We start from the raw sequence: 24,464 nt of genomic DNA, 5'->3' as shown, positions 1-24,464 counted from the left end.
GAACGGCTGCTGTTATCATCATCTGTGATGTCGCAACCCGATCACACTAAATGCGCCTCTATAGCACGCATTGTGTTTATCGTGTAATTTATACGCGAAAATTAGTTTTTACGTGCATAGGATACGCATGGGTTGATTAGGGTAGATTTAGAAGTGGTCTGGGGTGCGTGTGTATTATACGTTTGGGTGGAATTAGTTGTGTGGGATGCGAGTGTATTACACGCAATGAATGAAGTGCGTATCAAATGCACGTGAAAACTGCGTATCATATGTACGTAAAAACTAATAATCGGGTATAAATTGCACGATAAACACACTGCGTGCTATAGAGACACTGGCAGCCTGCTGAACTTGAACTTTCGTCAAGCGTGTCAGAGGTTCTGGGTTCTAATCCGCATTCGTACATTCTTTTTTTCTCATCAAAACTGATTATGCTCATCAGTGGTTGTATATCAAGCAGGGACACGTTTGTGTGCATTGTATTTTGTGATCTCCCCGGAACAAATAGAGAGTCTCCGCAACGGATTGAAGCGGGCGTCCGAGTGAAGAGTGGGGTGTGCGTGAGCCACAAGAGAAAACACTGTATCCGCGCCACTGATCGCAGCGGCAACGAGCACTTTGATCACTTGATTTAATAAAAAACACATTTCAGCGCTAGATCCTCTCTTATTTAACAAACGAACAAAATGAATGCTCTGCTGGTTAACTGGAGATGTTTTATTTATATGTATTGGAACATTCGAGATGTTTTACAGGGGGCAGTAAAAAAAGTCAGGCACCGAAATTTTCGTTCTTATTCGGTCTCCTATTGGAACTGCGTTTCGATACCCAACCCTAATCATAAAGCAGGTTAAAGCAATTGATTTGCAACTAATAAGCAATTCATGTGGTTTGGAATTGGTCAAATTTGCCTGGAAAAAATATATGATCAGAAAATCAATGTGCCTGTAGGGCTGAGCAAATATGGGCAGAACTCTTTACTGCCCTAGTACTTCAGAAATCCTTTTAAACGTATACATGTGAATTAAACGTGGCACAATGGCCTTCATCATCACAGTATGCTAAAGCCTATCTAGTGCAAGGGATTTCATCAATATGCTGATTGAGGACTGTTGGGACACTCCAGGCACAGAATGGTTCTGTCGGGAGAGACAGAGTAATTTGCACCTCAATGACACGTCTGTACCATTTGCTTCACAGGACATATGCTTTCAACTACATACTGTTTATTTACTAGTGTGTTCTAATATGTAACTATGTCATGTTTAGTCTCATCTGACAGCTTATAAACTGAAATAAAAGGTTCTGAACTTAATAGAGATACTAAAGTATCATAATGTACAATCTAGGTACTATTGGTTAAACATGCATTGAGGAGAATATGTTAATGTTCTTCTCCCCCTCTTGATCACCACATTTGCCTCATCTTTTGGCTCATTCTATGAGAAAAGCTTTTACGGCCTTGTTTGCACAACAGTGCATTATTTGTTACTAATTTGTAACTAATTTTCTATACACTATGTTGTTCCATTCTACTGTCTGTATATTTAAACATGTAACTTAATAAATAACTTTGCCTGCTTTAAAGGCTTTGAGAAGGCTTTTATCACTGATGATGTTGAAAGCTAAAGTGATTATAACTTTTGTTATTTAAACGTTCAGGTTAAATCCTACGTTTTCCTATCAGTTATAAGAAAGACCTTTACCTTTAAAGAATAAGAGGTTAAAGAATGACAACAACTTTAATGGAGTCAGATTAATTTTATTGGAGTCAGATAAATATTTGAATTATAAAATCCTCATCCTTCAACATGCGTATTTTTTCTATTATTGGTTCAAAGCAGCGTAAGCTTCCAGCCTTACAGTTTAATAATTCTGCATGCACTGTACAATTGAAATCGGCAAGATTCAATAAGTGAAGAGAAGAAGGATTGGGTGCTATTATTGGTATAGCTGGGTTTCAGTCACGTGATTATGATGACGCGCGAAATTCAGATGGAGGGCAGGGAGTGAAGAGCGCAATGGACGAGATGGAGGAAAGTCCGTACTGTACTACTTTACACGCTATTACAAGAGAAAGATATAAACAAAAAATCAAACCTATGTTGAACGTGATCCTTACGTTATGAAGAGGAGCGATTTTTCAACTGAATTGAAAGATTTTCGTGCCATCGAGCCGGTAGATATCAGCAACTACCTCGTCTTACAGACATACTTTGACTTTACAAAGTTCGGAAACGTTACACGTTACACAAACATAGCCACTTAAGTTGTATTAACTCACCTTTGACGAAGTGATCACTGCACACACGGGCATTTTCCCATTCGGCTCCTCCCGACCGCAGACGTAGGTTTGCAAGCCGTTTTCCCAGAGTTTTTCGGTCAATTTCTTGCATTTCCCCCCTTATGAACAACAACTTTTGGTACACGATAAAAACTCCTCGTGGTTTGATCGATTTAAGTAACCATAAACGACGCAAAACATAGGCATTTTGAGTTTGTTATAGAGCTTTCTAAATACAGCAAATCACTTCCTGCCCTCCATTTGCATTTCGCGCCATGGCAACGCAGTGGCGTGACGTCATATGAAAACAAGCTATTATGGGAGATATTAGGGATTGATCCATCTCAAAATAATGAACTGCTTAGTAATATCTCTTCTGTTCATGCCTTCCTCTGTTTCATTTGATGAAAGAAAAAGCTTTAGGGCCAGATTTACGAACAGCTTGAGCCAGCACAAATTTTGCAGTTAAAAAACTACTGTCGGGATTTACTAAAGTCTGTATCAAAATTTATAGGCAAGAAAAGTAGTTTGTTTAGGCTGGGTTGTATGGAATTACAAACCTGCGCACATATTTTAAAAAGCACATAACTATAGAATTCTGAATGAGCATGTGAACACCGTCAGCGTTAATCACAGGTTCGCGTTTAAAGTCTGATCATTTCGACGGAGGTGAATCAATCAAAGTTAACTTTAGCTGGAAGTAACATTATTCAAGAACCGCTATAACGCCAAAACAATCTGTTACCTTAAATTATATGTTTATCTCTGTAAAGCTGCTTTGAAACAATTCATTGTTAAAAGCGCTATATAAATGAAGATGACTTGACTTGACTTGACTAAAGTCACCCAGTGAAATATTAGCGTTGAAATGTCATGGACATGGTTATTTTTGCGGTTGGCCTTGCATATGCATTTGTAGGAGTTTCCCTTTCAGACGCAAAATTTATGGGATTTTTTAAGACTCTATTTAAAGGTGCTCTAAGCAATGTCACGCGTTTTTTAGGCCAAAACATTTTTTGTCACATACAGCAAACATCTCCTCACTATCCGCTAGCTGCCTGTCCCCTGAACACACTGTAAAAAAAACGCGGTCTCTGTAGACAGCCCAGGCTCCACAAACAGCAACAAAAACAAACTGAGGCAACCCGCACCACGAAACATAACAAACAGTGTTCCAGCCAATAACGGAAAAGAAGGATTTGGGGGGTTAGTGCGGATACACATGAAGGGGGATGTGGAGGAGAGATAAGCATGAAGAGGGAAGTTAGAATTATAACTCTTTAAGTTTGATATGGCCGACGACACACGACCAAAGAGATGACGTTCCGATTAACAGATTGCAAAAATGCAAAGAAGAGGGAAAAGGAGAAGTGTAAGGATTCAGGGCGGATCTAATCCGTGGGGAATTTGCATATCATAATTAATAATTGGTAATTAATAATTATTCATGCATGTTTGGATTAGACCAGTCTTACATGTTAATAAATCTCCCGATAAGGGAGGATCTATCATTTTACCTGCATGCATGTGAATCCTTGAAATTAACCACAAGTTGATTGCAATTAATTACACGGACCACGTTTCACGAAACAGGTAAAATGAATTAGCTCAATTGTCAGGATAATATTTATGGGATCCACAATATCATCTTACTTTATAGGATTTCAGGAAACGCAATTCTCTGGCCAGAAGAATTGGGTTTCCCGCCCTATAAACACAACACATACTCTTTAAGGTATTTTTAATTTTAGTAAGCTTGTAGCATAAGATCTTTTGCACTTAAGGGACTTGAAATTGAGCAAAGAGACAGCACATCAATCAAATGAATATATAATTAATTTAATAGAGGCATGACTACTTATGTATTTACTACGGTTACACGGGATATATGTATTTACAAACACATAGACATCAATGAACAATACAATAAGACATCAATGAACGAGAAATGCGTAAAGTTTGGACAATGGATAACTTACACGCGTGAGCGAGTAAGAGAGAGAGGAAAGGGGATGGAGAGAGAGAGAACAGAGAACATTGGCAGAATTTCATTGGCAGGAAGACATTCACCTCTCCGATTACAACACGAAACATCATCTTAAAACTTCTTAGAAGCTCTATAAAGAGATTATACTTGCACAAGTTATGTTATGGTCTCCCTGTATGTCGAGGCATTCCTGTACGGCCCTGTCTGGCCGCGTGAGCTGAGTCCTTTGTGTGTGAGGAAGCGTCACGTGGGCTGCTTGGCGCGCGTGTTGAACGGAGGTTTAAAGTCTTTAGTGTAACATTTCCAAAGGGAAATAGTTCGGCTAAGTTCGTTTCACTTCGTGGAAGTGAACTGAGTCGACTACGGAAAACAAAACTTTGACTACCAAAAAGGAAATAAAGATCTCTACGGGGAAATCACGCGGAGTTAACGTTACATCTTTGCATGGCTGGTGAAGAAGCGCGTGCTTCGCTCGGTCCGGCGCGTCACGTGGTCACGTGCGCGTGTTTCTCCTTCAAAGCGAGCGCGCGCTCGTTTAAAGGTCCCTTGTAGATGGATTTGCTGAAGAGATATGTCACGGGGTTTTCTTTTCAATCGTCGATTGGAATTAAACACAGAGACTTATCTACAACTGAAAAACACAAACTAAACTAGAAACAAATAAAAGAAAGGCGAAGAGCTCGCCCGGAGGCGAGACGTTACATTATGACACGAGGACACGGGAGGAAGAGAGGGCTTTAGCCTGCGGTTTGTCCTTTTGAAGACCTGACGTTTCCGCCTTCTTTTGGAAGAGGGTCCAATCAGGAGCTGTCCCTTTGGAGGGAGGTTTTATGACCCTTTGTGTTATAACCAGGCATTTAAATCACTAGTTTCATTGGGTGTTTAAGAGAAGAATCTTCACAATTCTTATAATACTAATGTGTCACAAAGTTTAGCAAAATGTAATGTCAATTAACAAATGGGGAACGAAGATTGGAGTTTATCGAGACCAAACTTGCCACAAATGGATTTGGTTAAACATTAGTTGGCAAAGTTTGAAACATTATCCAATTAGAGTTGTCGAGAAACATAGACCAAACCACAGAAAGGCAACTCATGAAATAGGGAACTTAGATACATCGTTCATACAATTCTCAAGTGGATATATAATAGCATATATATATGAATACAGGATTCATTTCTCCTCCTTGGTTAGAATTCAGAGAGAGCCACAGTTCTGTGAACATTCCTTTGGGTCGTAAACGCTGTTAACTAAGAACACCAGTGATGATAGTTTTTGGTCTCTTTTCACTCCAAAGATGGAAAACATAGTAAACTATATTTTACTGGATATTACTGTACGTATTCTGATTGATCACACCGAAAGCATTCGGGAGGTGTCCAGATCTATGTGTATAAGTTATGGAAATAGACAGTTATATTTAAAATGCATAATGAAGGTATTTATAATTCACTTTAAGCTACGATAGAATCACAGTCATTCCAATGTGACATGGGCAACTGGACACACATAAAAACACATCAAATATATCTGGTTAAATGTCTTTTAATGTTCTTTCTCTTTAGAATCACCTTCTTTGGGAAATTCCAGTCCGTCATAAAAATGTCTCGTAACTGGACACCACGCTCTGTCCTGAGTGTGGTCTTCACTTGTGGGGGATGCGTGGGTGTGTGCGTGTGTGTGTGTGTGTGTGTGTGTGTAAATTTACATTCCAGGCTTTTTGGGTCTTTAGCAGGATGTATTTAGTCCTTTCAGATTCACCCTCGCCCAGTCCTTACAGAAGGAATGCGCGAAGTCCCGAATTTACATTGGAAAAGCCTTTGAAAGGTGGCGAGAACTCCGCCGGCAGAAGGGCTTCCAATCTGACATTCAGGTAGCTCTGTTTTTGCTGGACAGGTGGGTAAAACTAGTTTGGTTTTTCTAAATGGACTTCCATGTTCGCCTAACAAACACAAGGATATAATTAGATAGAACAATGCAGTCAGCGCTATACAGGTTTCTAGCAGCTAGCTATCGATCTCTATTGTAAATGATCAAGGAAACTCACAGTAGGGCGACAGTTTGTGTGAATGATTGTTTTCACCAACTGTTTATGAATTGAACAGGAAGAAGAGGAAGACCTATGGCATTTATTTTACTTTTGCCCAGTAGTATATAAATTCTGGTCAAGTGTCCAAGTTTGGTTAAAGACGGCTAGAATGGAATTTACCATAACACCTCAAATTATTGTACTTGGTCATTTTACAGGTAGTTTGCTTGTGATAAATACCATTTTATTAATAGGGAAAATTTTTATTTTTAAAACAAAAGTATCATCATGCTTGTGTTTAGGTTACTTTAACCCTCTGGGGACCAGAAACGCGCCGGCGCGTTTTGCCGTTTTTTTTTTCACATAGCAGAAAAATAGACTTAAAATACTCTGTTGATTTTGATCGTACATATAAGTGTTATACATCAATCGATCCTGTTAATTGTCTATTATTTTTCTGTATACTCACAATAAAAACAAAGTTTTGTGCTTTTTGTCAAATAAAGAAAAATAAACATGATGCGAGTTTTGCCTTCTCTCTGTCAGTGCAGTCCATTCTGAAACACGTCCGAAAAATTAACTCTAACTCTGCAAATACTTGTCATACAGGCACGAGAGATTTTTCTTTATGAAGCTTGAATTCTCTTCTTTTCAATAAAGTAATTTATATAAAAAACAAATATTCTCAGTTTTTGTAATCTGTATGAAAAGAGAGTGCTGTCAGAATTTTTTTCCCCAGCTCATTACACTTCATTACGCGTTAATCTGACACGCCCACGGAGGACGCGCGCTATTCAAACGCAAATGTTGAGGCAAGCCATGACAACGCCCACATCAGCCGTTCCACCGCGGCGGTAAAATGTGGGGTGTATTTGCTGCCTTTTACCGCTAAGAGGCGCTACAATCATAGACTCTGAAAAGTGTTGGTTTATTCTCTCTAATGCGTAATCTGCCGCCGCGCCGCGGCTCATTCAGAGTGATTGAAAGCTGGTAGCAGATGAATTCAACAAGTGAAACGTAGTTAAAATAATTCATAATCACAATACTGAAATTAGGCTACTGAAATGAAATTGAATAAATAATGAAAACATAAAACATTGCAATAAAAACATTTACAGACGTACAGACGGTAGCTCAGTGGTTAACGCAACAACACGAGCTTCGAGGAGCTTCAATCGACCCGAGATCGAATCTCAATGTGGCATACATGTTGTTAACCGATGTTGGCCAACAGCGTTTATATTTTACCTTCTTGATGCTTAAATAGGTAACTGTTTATAACTGTTTACTTATTTAAAGTCAAGAGTTTTGTTTAATTATCATTACAACATAAATTTGCTACATTCCTGTAGAACCGCAACCGCTGCACAAAGGACACAAACTGATGAAGGAAGATTGTCAGCCGATTGCATCAGAAAATGAAAATGAAGAAGCTCGTCTTTAGTCTGCTAAATTATTGTGTAATGTAAAAGAACACTAAAATTACTTAAGTTTGAAACCAAGTTCGAACATTTCAAGGTTTAAATAAAGTGTCGGGACAGTTTTTTTTTAATTTAAAACAGGGTTGCATCGGGTTTAGAGTTTATTTCTTTTGCGATGCAAAATAAGAAACACTAGGCTAATCTTATTCTTGCGACATTTTAAATTTGTATTGCCAAAGAAATGACAGCTATATTAAACAATTAAAACAGTAGGCCTACAAAATGAAAATTGTCCAAAGCAACATAATTAAATTAAAACATGCGTTTTTCTTTGCCTCTCTCGCGCTGAATCTCTTTTTAACAAGTTTATTTAGTCTCCCTCGCTCTCCATATGAAAGAAGAACATTAACACCTAGGCCTATTGTCCTGCGCGCACGATACAGCACTGAACTGTCCCTCCAACCCCCCACCGGCTATCGGAGTCTGAGGCTGATTTAACACAAAGAGAAGTCGCAATTCATACTTAAATCGCTATTCTAGACAGTGTTGATAATGAAGGAATTAAATGATTTAAGTTACATGTAGCCTAGTGATATTTCTGTCATAAAAGTTTATTACTAAATATTTCATTATTTCAATAATTGATGAAATAAAACTGGTTTGGGCCAGCTTTTTCCAAGCAAAACTAAATATAATCTGAAAAAACGCATGTTAATTTGTTGTTATGAACAAAATGTTCAACTCAATATTAAATTCTACAGGGATCTTTGGATCCTTACAACCAGGCATGCAATTTGTGAATTAAGTTTTTTTTTTTTTTTTTATTATTCAAATAAATATCGAACCACGGTGCTTCGTGGTAATGCTGCTAAATTAAATAACATGTATAGAATAATTATGAACTTAAATGAAACAATATCGCAACATTTAGACAAATACATTATTTGATCTGTTTTTACATTTTAATTCAGGGCGATTTAGCCTGCTACATTTAATTAGAGCGAGATTTTCACCCTTGTCATTTTCTCATTGGGAAGCGCTTACAGGCTACATGTTTGAGTAGATCCTCTGTACCTCTCGTTTTCATATGGATTACATAATCAGATAACATTTATTAGCCTGAATATTTAGACATTTAAAGGCTTTAGACATAGCCGATTTCTTATAGTGACTGGGCTGAAGTGGCTTTCGGTTCATTTTTGTGACGCGCAGTTCCCGGAGACAGAGACGACAGATAAACTTTTGTCGTTAGCAAAAGTTCGAATAAAACCCGACTTTAGAAAAATGCATAGGGCCACTCGGCGTGGTCTGCCAAAACACTTAATTATAAACTTCAATATTTCATTCAAAATAATCTCAAAACGCTTTGTGAAATTTTGAAAAGCCGTGCATGCATTAAGGCCACTTGAACTAATGAACAACTGAAACGCTGGTTTTGATTTTATTGTTTGTCGTTGTTTAAACGTGCTTGTTGCATATCTCTATTTTATATTTGATATGGTCTATTGGTGAAGTAGCCTATAGCATTGATTACTGAGGAGGGAGGGGTGTGGGTATTCAAATAGTTCAGCAGAAGCAGGGATGTTTAGACCAGAAGGAAATCCCCGTCCCCCCTGGCAAATCACACTTTACTTAAAACAATGTTTTTAAAAACTCTAGGTTGTAGGGAATCAAAAAAATAATAATAATAGGCCTAATAAAAAAAATATATAGGCCTATATATAGGCTATATATATAAAATTACTTTTTTTTACAGAACTGCTTTTGAAATTACGATTGGTAGCCTCGTACGAGATGCAAAGTCGTTCTGTTGGATACTATTGTTCCTTAGTGTAAAATGGAAATGCATGGTAATTTTATTTTATAAATATAAGCAAAAAACTGTATGGTGTAACAGAGTTTTAGAGCTAGACAAATCTCTCTGCATTAATAAATATAAAATTTACAGTAGACCATGTTTGATCGGGATTTGAACCCGTGTCAACTTGATGATCGAACCGTAAGTTTTACCGCTCGGCTATGAATTTTCTCACTGAGAAATGCCCAAACGTTTGGTTCTCACATGAGCGAGAAAACGTTTTGTCGTTAGCCTGTGAGTGTAGGCCTACTTTAGCCTACATGAATAAAAGTAGACCTTTTACAGTTTTAAAAGATGATATCTTATCTGTATGACCAACAATTACGCAGTAAGTTCTTTTAGCTGTTATGAGAAAAATAAATTCAAATGAACGCGCCGCCGCGTTTGTCAAACTCTAATTCAACATGCCAGAATAAAGCAAGATTTTAGAATAATCAATAATGCATAGCCACTCGGCGTGGTGTGCCAAAATACCCTAATTATAAACTTCAATATTTCTTTCAAAACCATCTCAAAACGCTTTGTGACATTTTAAAAAGCCGTGAATGTATTAAGGCCACTGGAACCAGGATCGTAACTGAAACGCGCTGCATGTCTCAATACAGGAGCGCTGGTTCAGATTGTATTGTTTGTTGTTTAAACGTGCATGTTGCATATTTAAAAATATTTGTTTAAAAATAAATGTTTGTTGTAGGCTTATTTGTAAATTACCATAACTTGTAGAATTTCATCCTTACTGTTAATTGACCCCACTTACGTTTTGATAAATGTCCCTTTGCGCCACCTGGCGGTCATTTCGCGAGCGACTTTGAAATGCGACTGGTTTTTTTTTTTATTGTATTGGTCTACTTTAAAAATAATTCTTTATAAGACATTTATGGGAAAAGACTATTTTCTTTTCAAGATGTTTCCAACTGTAACTTTGAACCAATTCTGTAGAATGGCCCATATAGCATTTGACCAGGATTTGTTTCCAGGTATGACTAAAAATGTGCTTTTGGCTTTCATTTATATTTTGATTGTTTGTATATATATATATATATGTGTGTGTGTGTGTGTGTGTGTGTGTGTGTGTGTGTGTGTATATATATGTAGGCTATATATATACAAGAAAGAATGCAATGACAATATATATATATATATATATATATTGTCCTTGCATTCTTTCTTGTGTGACACCCCTGAATGAAAGGCTCATTATTATGCAGGGTCACTGTCTGAGAACCACTTAATTATTCATGATAGGGGTTGGGCCGTTCCGCCCATCCGCATATTGCCTTGGCAAACAAAAAAATGTTTTTCACAATTTAAATCAATCTATTGTTTTATGTGAATGATTAGGAAGGATGATTTTCAGATCATTTTGAAGCAAAAACTCTAGGCGACAACGTACATTAGTCAAAAGTCTTGTGGACACATATTTAGTATGTTTTTTGTGTCCTTATTTCAAAAACTTTAGTTTTTAGTTTTTTTCAATAACCACCAGAGCCCGACCGATATGGATTTTTAGGGGCCGATGCCGATACCGATATTAGGGAGTAAAAAAAGTCCGATACCGATATATCGGCCGATATTATTTATGTGTATATTATAATACAGTAGCAATATTTTTTATGTGTATTATAGTACAGTATACCAGTCAAAAGTTTGGACACTTTCCTATTGGTGTGTACAAACTTTTGATGGGTACTTTACACAGTATAAACAGAATAAATATATTTTATAAACACGTTGTGCAATGATCACTCAAATGTGGTGATCAAACTCTTGTGTGACACAGATATGTAATGGAGGCAGGGGGAATGATAGAATGAGAATTATACAGCTGAGCTGTAACCAAACTAGTTTGCATTGCATGTTATATTATATTATATTATATTCTAAATACTGTTGCATAATCTTCACTAACGACTTTGTCTTTTAATTTAGTCATAACTTGTATCAATAAATATATAAAAAGTGTCACTGACAAAACCTTATTATCTTCTATTTTTAGTCTTAATTCCTCTAATCTCTAAAGTAAAATTAATAATATCATAATGAAAACGTTTTTAATTACATATGTACAGTACTTTTATACTATTTTAAATAATTAGTAAGCAAAATGTACTAAACGTGAAACTAGGCTACTCTTAATGCAAAATGGCCCTGTATAAAGTGTTATAATTATATAAATTATTGGAATATTGCTTGATGTTGTAACGTAGCGTTATAGGCAGAATGAGCTTTAACACTGTCTACACCGGACGCGGCCGTTATTGCTCGCGTCGGAACAGCTGTTTACCCAAGACAAAGCATAATCAGTTTACTGTCGGAGATCGCTCGCGCCACGCATTTTAATAAATAAGAAGTAAATATAGCAGACAATATAATCAGGACTTCTCAGCTGCGCGCTTGCAATAGTCACAAGCTCACACAATACGTGACAGAGGCTGGTAGGAGAGAAATCAATTCTGTGAATTACACCGCGCAAATCACAAGTAGGCTACTACCCACCGGATGAAGAAGGGTTGGCTCTCAGTCTCCACAGGCTACATAAAATATTCATTTTATTTTATTTTATTTTTCGTGTTCGCATTTATGAGGAAAAAACGATGTTACAGACGCGACAGTTCAGCACTACGGACGTGAGCGCTCTGAAAGCGGCACTAAAATATGCTTTGAAACTTTCACATAGACATCAAACAGAAAGCACAAAACCTTGCGTTTCAAAGTGAATTTCGTTTTGTATTAATTGTATCTTAATTTTAATCAATGTATCATCAACCAATTGCCTGTATTTAAGAAGTAAATATAGCAGACAATAGATAATCTCGACACGGAGGCGCCTGCGGGTGAACTGGAGCTCGTCTCATGAACCGAAACTCAGCGTATAGACCTGAGAATTGAAATATATCTATATTGAAATGTCTACTTTTAAACAGAACAATTCAAAACGAAAGACAGACAGACTTATGTAATCGAATGAAATGTGCATTTCTCTCTGGCGCGCGTTCACTGAAGATCGCGAGTCAGCATCGTCAACTTCATCTTTGGCTGACACTGACTGAAAACACTTGTTTATTAATAAACAATTAAAATGTCTCCTTGCTATATTCGTTGTATTCATAATCATTACTTTTGCCAGTTCTTTGTGACAGCTTTTAGGTATTGACAGCGCCACCCTTACATGAATCACCGCACCCGCATTTTTTAAAATATTCATTTATCGGCCATTATAAATGCCGATACCGATAGTTTGGAAAAAGCCTAATATCGGCCGATAATATCGGCCCGCCGATATATAGGTCAGGCTCTAATAACCACGCATAAACAATATTCTCTCAAAAATACAAACATGTACATACATGTTGCTCACACATTATGGTAGACCTGTTTGTGCTAAATAGAGTGTAATTTCACCTGTGCCATTAATATGTTTATAAGCAACTGAAAAAAGCACAAATGTCAGAGCATGTCAAAACATCTCAAGGACCCCAAAAACACCTTGGTCCCCAGAGGGTTAAGAATGTTATAAGGTCGCATCTTCTTTTAGAAAAGATAATAGCAGAAAGCAACAATAAATTAGATGAATATAACAAAAAATGGAATAATATTCTATGTTTATTATAATTATATGAAACCTTTTCTCATGTATGTTTTGGGGTATGAATGTGAGGATGAATGTATAAGCATGTAGTGTCTCTGTAGATTTGGGTCTGTAAATTGTATTTCTTATTAAATAAAGAAAAGAAAAACAAAAGAAAAAAAAACTTTATGAATTTGAATGTTCATTCATAGCCTATTAACAACTTTGGCTAAATTTGTTTACGACGGAGCCGCTGTTTATGCTCACTGGGAAACGCAAAGCTATTAACTTGCTATTATTGCGTCCTTGTATGGGAGCTAAAGTTATAACCTCAGGTGGCGAAACGTTTTATCGTGTTTTTCTGGTAATGTTTCTCTTTTTCTCCATTCTATTCTGCTTTCTATGAAAGCATTTATCTAACTTGGCAACATTACACCTTGAATGAAGTATCAGTAAAACTACAGGGGGAGGGGACGGGGTGAGGAGGAGGGAGGGTCTAGCTAGCCTCCGTTTTGTTTGACAATACTTCGAACGTCAACAAGAAGTGACGTCACCCAACAACTCTAACCTTTAAATTAATCATCCAAGGAGTTTTACGATGGTTTCCGCAAGTCAATTTACTGGTTTTTGCGCCATTATTTACTCCCCAAAAAAAGCGCTGTTTGCGCTGCTCTTTGTAGATTGAGTTGGTCATTATGTAAATGAACGTTCTGTAATTTACGCGTTGTCGGTAGATCACGCGCAGAACTTCCACTCCCATATGCCCCTTTTTAGAATAGCGCTCTCACGCTAATTGGTCCTGTTTAGTAAATATGGCACAGTCTGTGCTGAAATGTCAGAGGAAAGTCCTGAAATCACTGCCCATTTATATTATGGATCCATTACGTATACATTCACGATAGTGATGCGCGTGTCGTCTCATAACGCGCGGACCCTGCGGGTCGGGTTGGGGCGGGGAAAGAAATTGTCACTTTATTTGCGGGGCGGGTTGGTGCGGGTCATTAAAAACTAAATAAAATAAAAAATCCATGTATGTTTCCAGCCTATATTAAATATTTGGGAATATCTATTTTCATATTTTATTAGGTTCTTTGATAAGGTTACAATACGAAGGCCGTAGCAACTTAACTTGCGTGATATCCCCAAACCTTTGGCGTCACGTGACACGTCACGAAAGCGGCGCCCCAAGCAGCTCCCACCGCCAGCCACGTCAACATAAACGGAGCAATAAAAGTAAAGATGGAAGACGAGGTACGGGAGAAATTGAGGTCGGGACTTCTAGTATGTCTATTTAATGGTCGCAGGTGCGGGGCGGGCGGGTTGTAAAATAGATACAGTGGTGCGGGGCAGGCTGGGGAGGGCCAAATAATTTCATAAAAGCGGGACCCGCGGATTGGAAAAAAAGCCGACCACTAATTCACAACTAATCTTATAGAGGGCCATCTGATTGGAATCATTTTGCTGTGAGGAACATTGAGGCTAAAAAATGTCTCCAAAATATGCCAACAGGAGGATATCTGAATGACATATTTGACACATCCTGTTATGTAACAGTCATATGCATAACATAAATTAAAATGATTTAATGTTTTTACAATTTAACAGTTATATTGTTGTCTATTGTTGTAATAATGTCATACAATATTATAGAAGTAATATATAAAAAATTTAATATCTGATAATAATATTACAATATTATGTAAATATTAGATTATTAAAAATCTGCATATCCAGTCAAATAATATATGTATTAAATCTACTCGTGTATTCACATATTATGAGGGGTACCAAATATTTGCAAAATTATAGGTAGTAGTTTAATACCATCTTTAAAGCTTTGGCCTAGGGGTGCAAAACTCCTGGAGGGCCACAGCCCTGCAGAGTTTAGCTTCAACCGTAATTAAACACGCATGATCCAGCTAATCAAGTCCTTCAGGCTTATTTGAAAACTACAGGTGTGTGTGTGTTGAGGCAGGGTTGGGACTAAACTCTTTAAGACTGTGACCATCCAGGAGTTTTGCACCCCTGCTCTAACCTATAAGCTTTCATTTTGTCCCGTGCACTGACACGAAAGGATTGCTGGTGCAGCCACATCTCTCACGCACATTTTGGAACCAAACGGTTTGGATAGTAGATACATTGTTCCCTGGCATTCAGGTGTGACTCTGACCTGTGAATGGTGCTCTTCACTTTTCAACACTCCCTCTACATGAAGAAGGTTCTTGGCAACACCCACACAGGGCAGATCTGACAGAACACCAAGATGACAGGCCAAACCAAACTCTATAAAAATCACATAAAGAAAGGGTCAGAGAGAGAGAGGACTGCCTTTTTGGTCTTGAAAATTCTTTAAAATGGGTAAATCCATAAGATGTCATTTGAAGTAACTGATTTAGTCAGAAGACAGAAGAGTTTCATCTACCCCGGTAGTGGAACAATCCATTCCCGTCCACAAATAGCACCTGCAAAGGAAAAAATATATAATTTAAGAAAGAGATAGTTCACCCAAAAATTCTGTCATCATTTACTCACCCTCATGTCATTTCAAACCCATAAGACAACTGTATAGTGCTACTAATCAGTAAGTTTTTAATACTCTTCTATTTACTTATTCTTCTATTTATTATAAATTAATGGACATGTGCAGATGAAAATAAGAGATTCATTTTGCAGTGTTTTTGAGAGACTGCAGATCTCAGTGTTGTTTTCTCCCTCATTAGTCTTGTTGTTTCTAGCTGTTTCTAGTTAGTCTTGTTACCGTGGAAGATTTTTATTAGGCTGAATATAAAAGTATCATGCATAATCTATGTGAATATAGCCATTTTATTCCACAATTACAGTATGTAAGACATCGCTCTGCCATTAGATATATAGTGACCTGTGCCTCTCATTCTGCAATTAAAGAATATTTGTGATGCGATCTGGGAAAACCCGTCAGATGTCGTGCTGGTACGTTTTCAGTAAGGTCTAAAAATAAGTAGAATGTCAGTTTTTTTGTCAAAACTGGGATTTCATTAAATTATTATTCTATAACATCTTGTCTATCATCTCTGAATATATCTTGGCAAAATTCACTAGTTAAGTGCAGAAAATAGCGATTTATAGTGGCAAGCTGAAAAGACACCTATCAGTTCACCTATTAAAATCAACCACATAACATCTAGAATAAAGCATTTCCCACCAGTCCTGTGTAAACTACTATGCTACTACTACTATGTTTTCAAAGGATGAATTTTGAGTTCGTAAGCTTTCGAATGATACCTAATCTATGATGATTACTAAAATATGTGATATGAAAAAAAGGCAATAAAAAAAGAGCGCCAATCATTCCGCTAGCATGTTGTGAAAAGCAAAGCAAAGTTAAATAGCTGCAAACAGCCATTACCGGGGCCAAGCGCAAAAGCGGACAACAAGACATGCCAACATGGGATTTTCAGACCAACTGCAGCAAGGAGCAATTAAAGACATTTAAAGATGAATTTAGGCAAAATGGCTTAAAAATTATATATACAGTAACTTATAAAATGATTTAATGGTTTATCACTTTCAACCAATAGGTGGTGATGCATTGTGATCAGAGTGAGGTGACAATGACACATACAAAGTTTTGGTGTCAAAATGTGAAGGCATTGCAGAGATAAAGCCTAAATAGTCATTTTGGCAGCATGCCTCAACTTTGATGCTGTGGTATACGAAAACGGTTTCATCTATCGTCACGAAATCCATAACTTTTAGACGGCACGGTCTGGAGATGACACGATTCAATTTTGGTGAAAATCGGACCAACGTTCTAGGAGAAGTTCGAAAAAGAAGGTTTTAAAAAAAAAATAAAGATGGCGGACAGGAAGTTTGGCTGATTATGGCAAACCTGGTATATATGTTTTTGGCATAACCCAAGGAATCTATTAAGATCACTGTCATTACAATAGGCAAATTTATTCAAAAGTTATTAGCATTTTCGGAAATTAATTATAATTTTTGACCAAAAGGTGGCGCTGTCTCAAAATCTTTTGAGTGCCTTCAGGGCATGCTGCTTATGGCACACACTGAGTTTTGTAATGTTACACCAATGCATTTAAATCACAAAACTGTATTGAATTCAATGGCAATTTCACGTTTTGTTCTATAGCACCACCAAGAGGCTCAGTCCCACCATTTTTTTATGTGTCCTCAGAGTGAGCCCAGACATCTGTGTGTAAATTTTGGTGAAAATATCTCAATTCGCTGCAGAGTTACAGATATTTATGTGAAAAAAACACCTAAAAAATGACTGACACGTTACTTTGATTGAATTTTATTACCCCTTACTATCAATATTTTGCCATTTGGGCATTAGCATATAGCCAGCGACCTATGTTTTCAAACTTCTGACGGTGGTTTCGTCTCGATCGGTCAAACTGTTACGAAGATATTGGCAAATGTTTTTTAAGCGCAAAATTACAACGCTGCACAAACCATTTGCCGAAACCTGGCAAGTCTGGTATCGTTGGACTCGGCGAGGATTCAGGAGTCTAATGATATGAAAATAAGTCAAAATAAAATAAGTCAACCACACCCAGAGTTATAAGCATTTGAAAAATAAATTTTACCACTAGGTGGCGCTGTTTCGAAACTTCTCAGGTTCCTTCAGGGTATCGTACTGATGACCCATACCGAGTTTCGTAACAATTCGTTCATGTGTTCTAAAAATACAGCATTTTAGCACATAATAAAAAATGGCCGACAGTCAAAATGGGATATCAGTCGACTCGGCATGACGCCCTGAATCCAACGAGACCACTTTTATGATTTTTGGACAAACCGTTCAGAAGTTATGAGCAAAAATAGCCATTTTTCATATCTCCGGACCAGTAGGTGGCTGGATATATAGCTGCAAGCAGCCATTACCGGGGCCAAGCACAAAAGCAGCCGACAAGACATGCCAACATGAGTTTCAGACCAACTGCAGCAAGGAGCAATTGTCATGATACACACACAGGAAACGGTAAGATCCAATTGCAGTATTGTATTAGGGTAATCCGTACTCACAAAACCAGTCCAAGCAAGGGTCAAACTCCAAATAGTCAATCCAAACACAAGAACATAAACAAGAAACCAGCAAACCAGAACTTCAGAGGTGACATGACATGTAACAAGGACTCCGTGACAAACACTGAACAAACAGGGTATATACACTCACCGGCCACTTTATTAGGTACACCTGTCCAACTGCTCGTTAACACTTAATTTCTAAGCAGCCAATCACATGGCGGCAACTCAGTGCATTTAGGCATGTAGACATGGTCAAGACAATCTCCTGCAGTTCAAACCGAGCATCAGTATGGGGAAGAAAGTTGATTTGAGTGACTTTGAACGTGGCATGATTGTTGGTGCCAGAAGGGCTGGTCTGAGTATTTCAGAAACTGCTAATCTACTGGGATTTTCACGCACAACCATCTCTAGGGTTTACAGAGAATGGTCCGAAAAAGAAAAAACATCCAGTGAGTGGCAGTTCTGTGGGCGGAAATGCCTTGTTGATGCCAGAGTTCAGAGGAGAATGGCCAGACTGGTTCGAGCTGATAGAAGGGCAACAGTGACTGAAATAACCACTCGTTACAACCGAGGTATGCAGCAAAGCATTTGTGAAGCCAAAACACGCACAACCTTGAGGCGGATGGGCTACAACAGCAGAAGACTCCACCGGGTACCACTCATCTCCACTACAACTAGGAAAAAGAGGCTACAATTTGCAAGAGCTCACCAAAATTGAACAGTTGAAGACTGGAAAAATGTTGCCTGGTCTGATGAGTCTCGATTTCTGTTGAGACATTCAGATGTTAGAGTCAGAATTTGGCGTAAACAGAATGAGAACATGGAACCATCATGCCATGTTACCACTGTGCAGGCTGGTGGTGGTGGTGTAATGGTGTGGGGGATGTTTTCCTGGCACACTTTAGGCCCCTTAGTGCCAATTGGGCATCGTTTAAATGCCACGGCCTACCTGAGCATTGTTTCTGACCATGTCCATCCCTTTATGGCCACCATGTACCCATCCTCTGATGGCTACTTCCACCATGTCACAAAGCTCTAATCATTTCAAATTGGTTTCTTGAACATGACAATGAGTTCACTGTACTAAAATGGCCTCCACAGTCACCAGATCTCAACCCAATAGAGCATCTTTGGGATGTGGTGGAACGGGAGATTCGCATCATGGATGTGCAGCCGACAAATCTGCGGCAACTGTGTGATGCCATCATGTCAATATGGACCAAACTCCCTGAGGAATGCTTCCAGCACTTTGTTGAATCTATGCCACGAAGAATTGAGGCAGTTCTGAAGGCAAAAGGGGGTCCAACCCGTTACTAGCATGGGGTACCTAATAAAGTGGCCGGTGAGTGTATATACACATAGATACAAGGTGAAGGGAAACAGCTGTGTGCAATGATCAATGAGTGACAGAAAAGGATGATGGGAAATGTAGTATGAGTGAATGACACCGTGGTGGAAGAGGACCTCTGGTGGTTACCCAGGGAAACACAAACCAGACACTGTGACAGCAATTAAAGACATTTTAAAGCAACACCAAGTAACTTTTCCTCTGCGGTCGCCCTACAGGTTGGAAGCGGAATTGTCCATTACCGCTGTCGTAAATAATTTAGCCTACCGCAGCCTACTGTCGCACGCACGCTCGTTGTTTATCCAGCACCGGCTTTGGAATGAACGATGTCCACAGACAAGGTAGAGTATGTTGCATGATTTCATGAAAGTATGATGTATTGCGACATCAGAAACGAAGAAAAACAAAATAATGACTATTGTTGTGAACTTTTTCTTCTAAAGTGTAGGAAACTCAGAAGCGAAGACCAGAGACTCGGGTGTATCTTTTAAGCAGGATTCTTTATTGCTGTAGTCTGCTTCGTCCAAAAATCTTAGCCAAGTCTAACTAAGGGAACTTTTACATTGCAATTTATACATTTAGGGGGAGGGATTTACATAGAGGTGGAGCAAACTCGTCTACAGGTTTAGGAAACCTGTATTGAAACTGAGAGTGATAACTTATTCAAACACTGAGACTCAAGAACAGGAATGCCAGGACTCTCTCTTGCTGAGACAAAAGCTCACGAGAGTCTCCAAGAGTTTCAGTAATCTGTTTCATTTAACTTACAATAGAGAGAAACAGGTCTGGCGGCTGTATAGAGAGAAACAGAACAGGACAGAAATCTCGTGCTCAACAGCTGAATGCTAAATTCAATCTCCAGAACTTTCTCAGTTTATATACTATTGTACTGGAACCTAAATTAAACATTTAAATAAATTTGTAATCCTAAACTATTGTAGCGCTTGACGTAAAGCAAGACAAATGTGTAGTTTTCTTATGTCTCATTAGAACTACAGAAACGCGACCCTATCTGGCAATCTTACATAGTGTGGTTATAGCAGATATAGGACCGCAAAGCGAATCCAGAAGTGCCTTTCACCCTGTTACGTCTTCATGGACCTCTGAAACGATTTTGGAAACATTATTTTAAGGTAAAAAATCTTTCTTAGTGTTGCTTTAAGATGAATTTAGGCAAAATGGCTGAAAAATCACATACAGTAACTAAAAATATGATTTAATGGATTATCACTTTCAACCAATAGACGGCGCAGTTACAAAACTGATGTGATCAGAGTGAGGTGACAATGACACATACAAAGTTTGGTGTCAAAATGTGAAAGCATTGCATAGATAAAGCCTGAATAGTAATTTTGGCAGCATGCCTCAACTTTGATGCTGTGGTATACCAAAACAGAAATATCGTCACGAAATCCATAACTTTTAGTCGGCACAGTCTGGAGATGATACGATTCAATTTTGGTGAAAATCGGACAAAAGGTCTAGGAGGAGTTTGAAAAAGTAGGTATTGAATAAAAATCAAGATGGCGGACAGGAAGTTCAGCCAAATACGGCAAACTTGGTATCTATGGCTGCGTCCGAAATCACGTACTTCCATACTATATAGTATGCGAAAAACAGTACGCGAGCAGAGTAGTATGTCCGAAATCATAGAATTCGAAAAACAGTAGGAGAAAAGTACCCAGATGACCTACTACTTCCGGCGAGATTCCGAAGTGTGCGTACGATGGACACTTTACTATCCCATGATGCCACGGGAGCGGAGTTGTTGTCGTTATATTTGAAAATGGCCGAAACCGGAGACGCGGCTGTTGTCTATGGTTTTCAAGTGTAAGTACTAAAACACTTTTTGTTTCTTTGTGGTTAAATTGTATTTGTTTAACGTCATATAAGTAAACGATTGACTCGTTAAAAGTTTAAATAATGTAAATCGAGGGTACAATTTTGTGAATTGGCTGCAAAATTAAATTTTTATCATTGTTATTACCGAACAGAACGAGCTAATGCCTGTCAGTTAGCTCAGGGGTTCCCAAACTTTTCCATGCCAAGGCCCCCTAAATACCAATAGCTTCTGGCCAAGGCCCCCCTTCTGCAGGATGTGTTATTGAACCCATCGACACTACTACAGCAAATGTAGAAATAAATAAAACCTCTAGGTGAACATCAGATTATGTGATGGTGTTTGATACCAGCCTATCAGAACGATTATAGAGATGCACCTATTACAATTTTCTAGGCTGATTACAATTTTTCATTGAGTTTGACCTGCCGATACAGATTTTAGCCGATCTGATTTCCTTTTTTCTAACCACTTTACAACACACACAAATATTTTTTTCTCTTTCTTTCTTTCTCTCTCTCGCTCTCTCTCTCTCTCTCTCTCTCTCTCTCTCTCTCTCTCTCTCTCTCTCTCTCTCTATATATATATATTTATATATATATATATTTATATATAGCATATATAAATATATAATATATATATATATATATATAGATATATATATATAACATCATATAGTTTTACCCAAACTGAATAATTAAGACAAGTTTAAGTTTAAATGGGTAAATTTTCTATAAATATTTTTGAGTCTTCATTTTCTTTTCTGACATAGCCTACTCCAGTTCTTGTTAAAACACACTAGACATGCAAATTATGTGCATTTTAGGCACTTTTTGTGTGAAATCATATTTATTTTGTCCATCAAAAGTGTGCTTTCACTTTAATTGAGTGTGAGCTGCGCAGCAAAAATAGATTGTGCCGAAACCCGCTTCACTGCTGCTTACGCTCCTGCTTTGCGCTCCTGCTCGCGCTGTGAATGAAGCTCGCGCATTGATAACATGTACGCCGAAAAAATACGCGCCTCTCGCGCTTGAGATCTGAAACGGCCGTAATTCACGAGGTTTCCTACATGTGCGTTCCGTGTGCATGTGGGATGCTGATGTTGCGCGATGTTAATCATGCGGCGCCCGAGTGCATTAGACCGGCATAAAATCAGCATGTCAGACTGATCGGCCGGTCGACAATCACATGAAAATCGTCCAATTCCGGTCACCAGCCAATCAATCGGTGCATCTCTAAAAGATTAGCATTACAAGTATAATGTTCAGATAGGCTATGCACAAATTATTATAATGCTATTTCATTACAATACTCATAATAATATTTTTTTTTTACTTTAATCCTTTTTTTTTTTTACTTTTCTTCCAACTTGCTGCTGCCCCCAGTTTGAAAACCCCTGAGTTAGCTAACAGTTTTCTTTAAACAACGACATTTGTTGTTTCGCAGTTTAATGAGATAGTTACAAAACTTTTATTTTACAACTATTTTATTTCTCCTTTACCAGTGTTGACTTGATATTATGTGATATGTGTTGGCTACATAGCAAGCTAGTTACTTTTAACAAGTGTTACCTCAACTTGAACATGTAACATTAATATTAATAATATAGATTGACCATGGTTCATCACTAATGTTAAATTCTGTGTTGATTTTGCAGGGGGCTGATGAACACACTTGTGTTTTTATAGAGTGGCTAATGAAAGAGAGCGACGAGAGCATGAGGCCAGGGAGAAAGAGAGAGAGAGAAAGGAAGACAAAAGAGAGAGAGGAATTTCTAAAAGCTTCCTTTAGCTTTTAGAAATAATTGCTAAAAAATATTAATAAAGAAAACAAATGTTACACACTCTTTCCATTTATTTGTAAGCTCATTTTGACATGCTGTTTTAGCAAGTTTTATTACAAAACACTTAATTCCAAGGTATTTACAGCTAGATTGTCAGTTGTAAAGTGTTGTAAAGTGTTTAATATGTGGCATTGAGTAATTAATCTTTTTAAAGTGTGTTGTGTGCACTTATTTTGTGGCAGATTCCAGATGTTTTTTTTAAACAAGCAAATTGCAGGTGTATCTGAAAAATGTTGTCTGAATGAGTGCTGCACTGTAGAGAAATACCCACACCTTTAAAATGTATATATTATGCTTTATTTTTGTGTATTATTTAACTTTTAAATGGGTACAGAATACAAAGCTTAAAACAAAATCACAAAACTTTGGCACAAAGTAGTATAATAGATCTTAAAGCACCACCAAAAGGAAAAGTTTTAAAACATTTCTATTATAGTGTCATCTTGAGGGAAGAAAATTAACTTCAGCAGCTTCAGTAAGGTAACTTTCACAGGTTTCTAAAAGATCTAAAGGCACTTTGATACTAGCAATCTCATTTGTAGGGCATCACTTTACAATAATTTAAAATCTGTTTCTTTCAAAGCATGTGTACAAGATGAGGACTTTACACCTTGGGTAATTTTTGGATGTCCACTTGAATTTTTCCTACCCAAATGTAAAGAAAATAATTTGTAAAAAATTAAGCTCAAATATGTGATATGTAGCTAGAACACCAGCACCAGTTAAACTGGATTAACAACCAGGTTTCACTGCAGCAATCAGGGACTGGATGGACTGGCGTGAGAGCTGGAAGGTAGGGGTGGAGGTGGAGGTCAGCTCCATCTTCAAAATATAGATGAAGAATTAGCACAGCAGCATTGAGGTGGTAGTATAGGTTGTAGTGCTCACAATCTGTAAACATGTATTTGTATATAGTTAATTTTAGAATACAATGTGAACCGACAAGAATTATTTGGCTTATTTATAAATATATGTATTTATATGTATATGATCAATTTCTTATGTATTTGTGTATTTATATGTGTGTGTGTGTATATATACATATACATATATACATGAATGAATGAAGACTTAAAATTTAAAAGCCTCCAAGTGCCATCTGAATTTTTTTTTTTTTTATCAAGCTTGAATGTTTGTTATTTCAATTTAATGTCAATGAAAAGGACATATTAATTGCTATTAAGGTGAAATTACTGAACCTAAATACACAAGCTTGATAAAAATGCTCATTTTAGAAGATTTAGGCGTTTACAT

General features: G+C 37.6%; 1 protein-coding gene across 1 annotated transcript in view; it reads right to left on the bottom strand.

The window, feature by feature from the left end:
- Positions 1–24,464, bottom strand: part of LOC130081152 (endonuclease V-like) — a 426,892-nt gene that overhangs the window by 314,874 nt on the left and 87,554 nt on the right. The window contains exons 4-5 of the mRNA XM_056246111.1: positions 15,571–15,610; positions 15,319–15,431 (exon numbers count right to left, since the gene is read on the bottom strand). Coding sequence (XP_056102086.1) covers positions 15,319–15,431; positions 15,571–15,610 — 153 coding nt within the window. The remainder of the gene's footprint in view (positions 1–15,318; positions 15,432–15,570; positions 15,611–24,464) is intronic.

Source organism: Rhinichthys klamathensis, unplaced genomic scaffold, assembly GCF_029890125.1.
Source record: "Rhinichthys klamathensis goyatoka isolate OS25496 unplaced genomic scaffold, OSU_Roscu_1.1 h1tg000036l_1, whole genome shotgun sequence".
Taxonomy (NCBI): domain Eukaryota; kingdom Metazoa; phylum Chordata; class Actinopteri; order Cypriniformes; family Leuciscidae; genus Rhinichthys; species Rhinichthys klamathensis.
Note: the sequence above shows the minus strand (reverse complement) of the source record. Positions and strands in the feature narration are given on the sequence as shown.